Here is an 8143-nt window from a genome sequence, read left to right on the forward strand (position 1 = left end):
TTCAGCCAAGATGTAAATAAAATTTTTCAAATTATATGTCCTAAGTGTTTACCAAAGGCATGTAGAACTATTTAGCTGAGGCCCCACGTTGGACGCCATTAAATTTATGTAACGGTTCAGGCGTTGTGCCCTATCCTTCAGGAGACCTTCGCTACCTATTATTCCGACCGTGCTCAGGGTTTGGGGTGGTGTTCTTGTCTTCATCAGGATAGGCTAAGAACCGCACATTAACTTAAAAGGTAGCTATTAATATAAGCTAATAAAACAAAGTAAAGAAAGTTTGAATTTAAATGTCATGAGAAGATGGTGGTATTTCTTCTCATTCTATACCCTCCCAACCTTTGTATCTTATTAAATTATCCTTAAGACACCCTACAATGATTCCCTAACTACATGTTTAACTAATCTTTCGTGGAATAAAAAAAATAATTTAAATGGTCATTATATAAGTCTAATAATTAAACAAATTTATTATTAAAATGTAAACTGAACATGTTTATAAACTTCATATTTAACATTAATAAAAATTATTGGTTAATTTTTTTGTTGTGTAGTGTAATTTGTTTATTTTATTTTTAAGTATTCTAAATTGAAATATTCAATAATGAAAAATTTTAATTTTACTTCCAAATGTTACTAACATAATACTTTAAGATATGGTCATTATATAAGTCTAATAATTAAACAAATTTATTATTAAAATGTAAACTGAACATGTTTATAAACTTCATATTTAACATCAATAAAAAATTATTGGTTAATTTTTTTGTTGTGTAGTGTAATTTGTTTATTTTATTTTTAAGTATTCTAAATTGAAATATTCAACAATGAAAAATTTTAATTTTACCTTCAAATGTTACTAACATAATACTTTAAGATATTATGTTAATAACATAATTGTTTTAATATTAACAAAAAAAAAATATTCAATTTAGAACACTTAAATACATAGAGAATTTAAATGAACAATAAACACAATTTAAAACTTACCAAACATAATCCAACGATGACAACAGGCCTGTAGTTTGTCGAATTTGGGTTTAAATTATAATTTTGAATTTTTAAATTCTCATATTTTTATAGATTTAAGATTTTAAGTGTATTTATGTTATGTTAGTGTTTATGTGTGTAGGGTGTATAAAATATTAGTTTATAAGTGTTATTACAATTTTAAGTTAATTTAAGTTATGATAAAATTTAATTTTAGATAAAATTAAGTTAATCAAATTGAAAATAAATTAAAATTTGAAATTAAGTTAAGATTAAGTTACATTATTGTCTAAAATAAGATAAAATTTAAAAAAAATTAAAGTTTTAAGTTAAGATAGATGCAAGTAAAGTAGAAAAGTTTTAGTAATTTAACAAAAAGTTAGTTTTAAGATAAATTAATTAGATTTTAAGTTAAATTAGATAAAATTCTCAAGTATTTGAAACCCAATAAACAATTTGAAAACCCATAGCCGAAAAACCATTATGCCATAAACAGATACAGTTTAAGATATGTACAGGCAGATCGACAACTGGATCTGGAAATGGCGATTCAAAACTATACTGATTTTGCTTATGCATTGACCTCACAATTGGTCAACTTGATAGATCGGTCGGAAAATGGCCAATTGGATAGATCGGTAGTATTATTTTCCCAGGTTTAAAAAGGCGGTAATTTGAGGTTCCGATATGGTTGTGAATAACTTTAACAGTTTTCATGCTTTGACAGTCATTTATGCATCATTTTAGAGCATTATGATTGCACTTTATATTGGTATATCATTTGTGGCATAATGGTTTTTCGGGCGGCAACACCGTTTAGGTCAGACGTATTTTTTTAAGCGCAGAGAGATAAATTTTTAATTTTTTTATTATATTTTGATTTTATGGACTACTTGCATCATTTTGCATAAAATTGCAATTGTATGTCTATATTTTTGCCCCATGACATGGAGTACGATGTCTCAGAGGAGGAAGTGGCGACTTCTATGGTTGCACAGACTACTGTTTTAGATAATGGCTGCACGAATACGACAATAAATACATCGGACATGGCAAATGACCGTAAACGACAAAGAGTAGAAAACACTATACCGCCAATTAATGTGGATATCTCTGATTTACCTAGAAGACTGGCTAATCATGTTCCTCTAGACCAGAATAAATTTGGCATCCTCAGCGTTCTAGCTGACATGGACTTGCAAGGTACCCAGCCGGCAGTAAATAATCAACCACAGAAAAATGACGAGCAACAAGATGACACACGGGGAAAATGGTGTCCGCCAATAATAGTTTACAATGTAAACATAAAAGCATTTTTAGATACATTAAAATCAACGATCCCGGATTTTTCATTTAAGGTGAAAAATGTTAATAAAAGTAAAAGTAAGCTCTATTTTTCTGATCACAAGGCTCATTCATCTATGATGGCTATACTTAAAACAAAGAACATTCATTCCTACTTGTTCATCCCAAGGGAACTCAAACAACAATCGCTACTTTTACGAGGACTAGTTGGTGATACAGAAAGTGAAGCAATTAAAATGGAACTTGACACTATTGTCCCTGACACAGTTGCTTCTGTAACCAAATTTAAAACGCCAAGGTCCATTAAACAAAATACCGACATGGGGCTCTTTCTGGTTTCCCTCCTCCCAGAGAAATCATTGAGCAGTGTTTCAAAAATTCATGGCCTACAAAACCAAGTTATATCTTGGGAAAAACCAAAAAAGAAGGACGGCAATATGCAGTGTCGTAGATGTCAACGCTGGGGCCACATCGCACGCAACTGCAACTCGGCCTTTACCTGCGTGAAATGTGATCAAGATCACGCACCTGGTGAATGCCAACGTTCACGATAAGATTCCTCAGAACCCTATTGTTCCAATTGTAGGAAGACTGGTCATCCTGCCAATTGGAGAGGTTGCCCGACTTTTAAAAAATACCTCACAGTGAAGAAGAAAAAGATGGCGAAGGTAGTAGAGGAGAAGGCCGTTGCAGCGGAAAATGTCAACAAGGCAGTAAACATTGCCATGCGTTCGCCGGGAAAAACATACGCCAGCTTCTTTCAAAATCCCGTGTCTCAACAAAATTCGCGACAAACAAAATCGTCAGTGATTGACGATTTTTTGAATATAGCCACTTATTTTTTAGAGCCAGAAGAATTGACCCTGGAGCAGGAAATTAACATATTCCTGAATGAATTCAAAAACATGCCAAAGTCTGAAGCCAAATCCGAATTTTTGCGCCTTCTAAACAAAGTTAGATCTCAATATGGACCATAGATCTTTAAATATATTATCATTCAACGTGCGATCCCTGATTGATAGAAGCCGTCAAATTGATTTATGCAATACACTCCGCCATAACAAAATAGACATCGCATTCATTCAAGAGTGCCACCTGAGAAGAAGCAAGACAATAAAAATTGAAGGTTATAACTTTATTTATGTTAATTCCAAGCTTGGTGTAGCAGTAATGATTAGGAACACTATACAGTATAGTAAAGTTTCTATATCTAATGTTAGTATAAATACTTCATTTATACAAATAAATTCTACATACAACAACACACATAGGAAATATTTACTTTGTTCAATTTATATTCCTTGCAACTCTCACCTCAACAGCTAGAATCAGATCTAAATATTATTCTTTAAACTTGTTTAAGTTTCGATGGTTTCATCCTTGGTGGCGACCTTAATTCAAAATGTTCTTCTTGGGGTGACATAATACAAAATTCTAATGGGAAAACTCTCAGGAAATGGTTAGACGACAACTCGTTGGAGGTTGTTCACATATGCGATTCTATACCATCTTATCCAAATGGACCTTCATTTTTAGACCATTTTCTTGTCAGCACCAAACTCATAGAAGAAATAATCCAAATTTTACTGTATCCTCAATGCCAACTTTTTCAGATCATTTCCCGATCAAACTGAAATTGAAAATAAATTCATCAAATATAATTTTGAATCCACCTCAATCATTTACATCGTATAAAAGCACCAATTGGGATCAATTCCGCGGCGATCTAATGAGTTCGATTTCCTTCAACAAACACCAACTTGGAAAATCAGGAAATTGATGCATTGATCAAAGAGTTTAAACACATAATTTATTCATATTGTCACATAAGGATTTAGTTAAATTTTCTACAATATTTTCAATATTGGTTGGTGTATGTTCTTTAATGCTTGCAACCTCACTATTGTACATAACTTCCCATATCCTATCTGCTAATTGTATCATATCATTAATATCATTATGATTTGACCCAGTTAAAGCAACATTAAGGCTTTTTGGTAGTTTTCTCAGCCATAATTTCTTCAAAATGTCAGGGCTAAAGCTATTTCCAGCTAAAAGGGACAGTGAACGATAGAATTCTGAGGGTTTCCTATTGCCTATTTCACTGTCTGACAAAATCTTTTCTAACCGGGAGGTTTCACTTAGTGAATGACGATCTACTAATATCTTCTTTAAGTTATTGTAAAGATTATTGGGTGGAGGATTCTGAATTATATCCAGAACTGTCATTATTACTTCTTGGGGTAGTGCAGTAATAATGTGTTCGTATTTTGTTTTGTCCAAAGATATTCCTTTGGTTGTAAATTGCATTTCTGCATGGATAAACCAGGCCTCAGGACAATTTGTCCAAAACTGAGGAAGTTTAACTGAAGTGGCATACAGATCGTAATTTGATTGAGGTGAGTAATTGGTTAATATGGGGTTCCTCTCTATGAATTGTGGATTCTGTCTTTGTTGTGTAATATTTGTATTTGTGTCCGAGTTTTCAAGTTGTTGTGTGTTGTCATTATTAGTTGTCTGAAGAGTACTACGCGAGGGTGAGTGAATAGGCAACATTTTTCAAAAGGAAAGTTAACAATAGGAACAAATTATATATGTAAATAAACAAAACGAACAAATAACAAAATTTTAACGAAACAAATGAATACCAATACTTGTATTTTTATATATTTTCGTTTATGACAATTCTCCCTTGTTTATTCTCCCTTATAAGATTACAGTATGTAGGAACAATCTTTTAAAATCTTGAACAGCAAGCTTCTACACTAAGTATCTTGTAAATGTTCTCTTGATTAATTAATTTTAAAAATTTTATAAGATTTGATTTCAAAATTGCACCCAGAAAATTTTATAATTATCTTTCTATTAACGTATTATCTCATACATATTTTAACGGTTAATTAAACTTCTTCTTGTTTAGTATAATTCATTATTATTTATTGTAATTGTAGTTCTTCCAAATTTTACACAAAGATAGACATATTTTGTTTACTCCTGGCAGGATCGCCAATATGTAGGTAGGATCAGTTAGTTAAAGATCTCAATTTTATTTTATATTAAATATTAAATTATTTATTAAAAAAGTTAAAATTATTATATTTTGTGTTTTTTGAATTCTAATATAAATTAATTATTATGTAATAATGAAAATATTTTCAAAAGAATTTTCAAAGATAACATGATAATAATATTACTGTTATAATTTATAAATTACAAATAACTAATTGCAAGAAAACGCCAATTTCGGAGAGAACCAAAAAACTCTTCAAAATGAAGTACCAATGGCAAAAGGAACTGAAGAATATCTTTCACCGCACCGGAAACAGACTCAGCAGTGATTACAAAATATTATCTAAACAAATTCAACTTCTGAAGATAATTATTAAAGAATCTGTTGGAATTGAATATGCTGAAAAAATTAATGACAAATTACAAAATATTAAACCAGGTCCGAATGCATTCAAAGAAATTTACCACTTTACAGGGGGAAGGAAATCTCCGCTGTGTCGACAGATACGACACGATGATAATGTCATATCTAATCCTGCGGAAATTGCAGATCATTTCCGAATCTTTTATTCATCAAATTTTCGTCGAACAACTTCAGAGCGGCCGGTGGATGATCTTGACTCAAGAATCTTAAATTGTATTGAGGTAATTCCAAACCACATTTTCACCTTTGACGACAATTTTAACGTATTTTCAAATCCGGATGGATACCATTTCACCGACTCTACAATAATTAGAAGAATAATTCAAAATATGAATTCAAAAAAATCATGTGGCGTAGATGGCATCTCCAGCTACATCATCAAAAAGTTTCCACAGTCAACAATTGATCTACTTACCTGTATTATAAATCATTGTATTAACAATTGTTATTTTCCCATTGATTGGAAGTTGGCAAAAATAATCCCAATAAAAAAGAAAAACGACAGTGAGGAATTGTCCGATTTCCGCCCTATATCCTTGCTTTCTAATCTTGGAAAGGTATTTGAGCACGTTCTGAAGGAAGAAATTAAAAATGAATTCATAATAAACCCTATATCGAATCTTCAATTTGGTTTTAAGCAATTCCACTCTACACAGCACGCACTTTTAAAGTTTCACCGTGACATATCCTCAAACTTGAGAAATCAATTTTGCACTGTGGCGATATCTCTGGATATAGAAAAGGCATTCGATTCGGTGTGTCATAGTGGGTTTATCTATAAATTGATAGATCTGGGAATTGATCCTTACCTGGTTAAATTGATCCAGAGTTTCCTATCTGACCGTAAATTTACCGTCCAGATACAGAGTTCATCTTCGTCATTGGGGTATGTAAATAGTGGAGTCCCTCAGGGAAGCGTACTTGCCCCATTTTTGTTCAATATTTTTCTTCATGATTTTCCACATACCACACAGAACTCTAAGGCAATCTTATACGCAGATGATTGCTTAATTTATGCCCACAGCGCCTCACCAGCCCAGGCTCTTCACAATGTTTCAACTCATCTTATGTTGATACATGAATTTTATAAAACATGGGGAATTAAAATAAATCCTACCAAATCGGAGGCCATCTGTATTAGGAATGCTTCCGGAAAGTGTCATCGGTCAGTAGTACCCCAAAGCAAAATGTTACGCGCCGCTCTCGATGGGGTTGAGATACCATTTAAATCTACAATTAAATATTTGGGTATCACTTTTAATAAACTATTTAAATTTAACGAACATGCGCGATCAACACTACAAAGAGCAAAACGAATAGCTGGGATGTTTTCATACTTATTTAATAGCAAATATCTACCTCGTGAATCCAAGCTGCTCCTATATAAGGTGACCATCAGATCCGTCTTGTTATATGGATTTCCAATCTGGTTCACTATCTCACCAATAGTGGCCAAAGAATTGGAAATATTTGAACGGAAGATACTGCGGAAGTGTATCAACAAACATTATGTAAGTCACACTAAGAAGTACTCAAATACTTACATATATGACACCTCTGAAGTCCAACCCTTCTGTAAATATGCACTTCACCATCAAAGGGTATTTGTTGAAAAATTGGCCACCCACGAAAACTCCCTGATGAATGAAATTCATGAGTTGGAAAGTAGTCTGCAGTGGTCAAGTTCAACTTATCTCTCTCCAGTTGGTATACTGAACGAGAACCCGGACATCGATCATGACCAACATATGTTGCCACAATTTTATTCTAAAATAGTTCCTGGCTCCCATAGGGGCTAAAGAGAAAAATATATAATATTAAGAGCTCAGCTCACTCCGTTTTGACTAATATAAGTTCAACAAATGTACCTGAACCACCGTATTATATGAAATATTTTATATTATAATTCTGTGATATCTACATTCATTGTATGTCTTTTCGACATTTTGAATTCTGTAGCCATAATTTATTTTTGTAACGGATTTTGTTTGTTATCTCGTTTTAAGTGTTATGTATTTTATTTTGTTTTATTTATTTATTTATTTATTTGACAGACTCTCTTGCGCTGTCTGCAAAAGTAAAAGGTCGCGAGCAAACCTTGTTCTCTTATAATTTTATATTACTAACATATTCCCTTAAAAAAGAAAATTAGCAAGTAGCGTTTTTTCATAAAACACCGTATAATAGAATAAGACAACAATAGTTCTATGTTACATTCGTATATGTTACCATTTCGTTAAGTAAACACATGTTATCGAAAAAGAAAAAAGTCTCAATACATATTTACTTACTTACTTACTTACTTACTTGTGGCATAATGTGTTCGTCTAAAAAATGGTCAATTTGATGGATCGGTAGAATTGTTGTTCTATGTTTAAAAACGCTATGATTTGAGGTTCCCATATGGTTGCAAAT

The 8143-nt window shown here is 32.1% G+C and overlaps 1 protein-coding gene, 1 long non-coding RNA gene and 1 pseudogene across 3 annotated transcripts; 1 reads left to right on the plus strand and 2 right to left on the minus strand.

The window, feature by feature from the left end:
- The first annotated feature begins 1878 nt into the window (after window positions 1-1878).
- On the plus strand, window positions 1879-3433 carry LOC124418954 (annotated as a pseudogene).
- Window positions 3434-4092: 659 nt separating this feature from the next.
- On the minus strand, window positions 4093-4851 carry LOC124418775. Its single transcript, XM_046946144.1, has one exon. The coding sequence runs from the start codon at window positions 4849-4851 to the stop codon at window positions 4093-4095; it is 759 nt and encodes a 252-aa protein (XP_046802100.1).
- Window positions 4852-5244: 393 nt separating this feature from the next.
- LOC124419116 lies at window positions 5245-8081 on the minus strand. Of its 2 annotated transcripts, XR_006940409.1 has the most exons (7): window positions 8036-8081; window positions 7273-7523; window positions 7088-7212; window positions 6538-6958; window positions 6144-6300; window positions 5770-6028; window positions 5245-5704 (listed from the first exon to the last, which is right to left on the minus strand). It is a non-coding gene; the product is annotated as an uncharacterized LOC124419116 (long non-coding RNA). The 2 variants fall into 2 exon arrangements; XR_006940408.1 differs by lacking the exon at window positions 8036-8081 and having other exon boundaries at window positions 5247-5704; window positions 7273-7971.
- Window positions 8082-8143: the final 62 nt, after the last annotated feature.

Source organism: Lucilia cuprina, chromosome 3 (genome assembly GCF_022045245.1).
Source record: "Lucilia cuprina isolate Lc7/37 chromosome 3, ASM2204524v1, whole genome shotgun sequence".
NCBI lineage: Eukaryota > Metazoa > Arthropoda > Insecta > Diptera > Calliphoridae > Lucilia > Lucilia cuprina.

Coding starts and splice junctions, on each gene's coding strand:
- LOC124418775 (XM_046946144.1), bottom strand. CDS start 4,851: ATGTTGCCTATTCACTCACCCTCGCGTAGTACTCTTCAGACAACTAAT.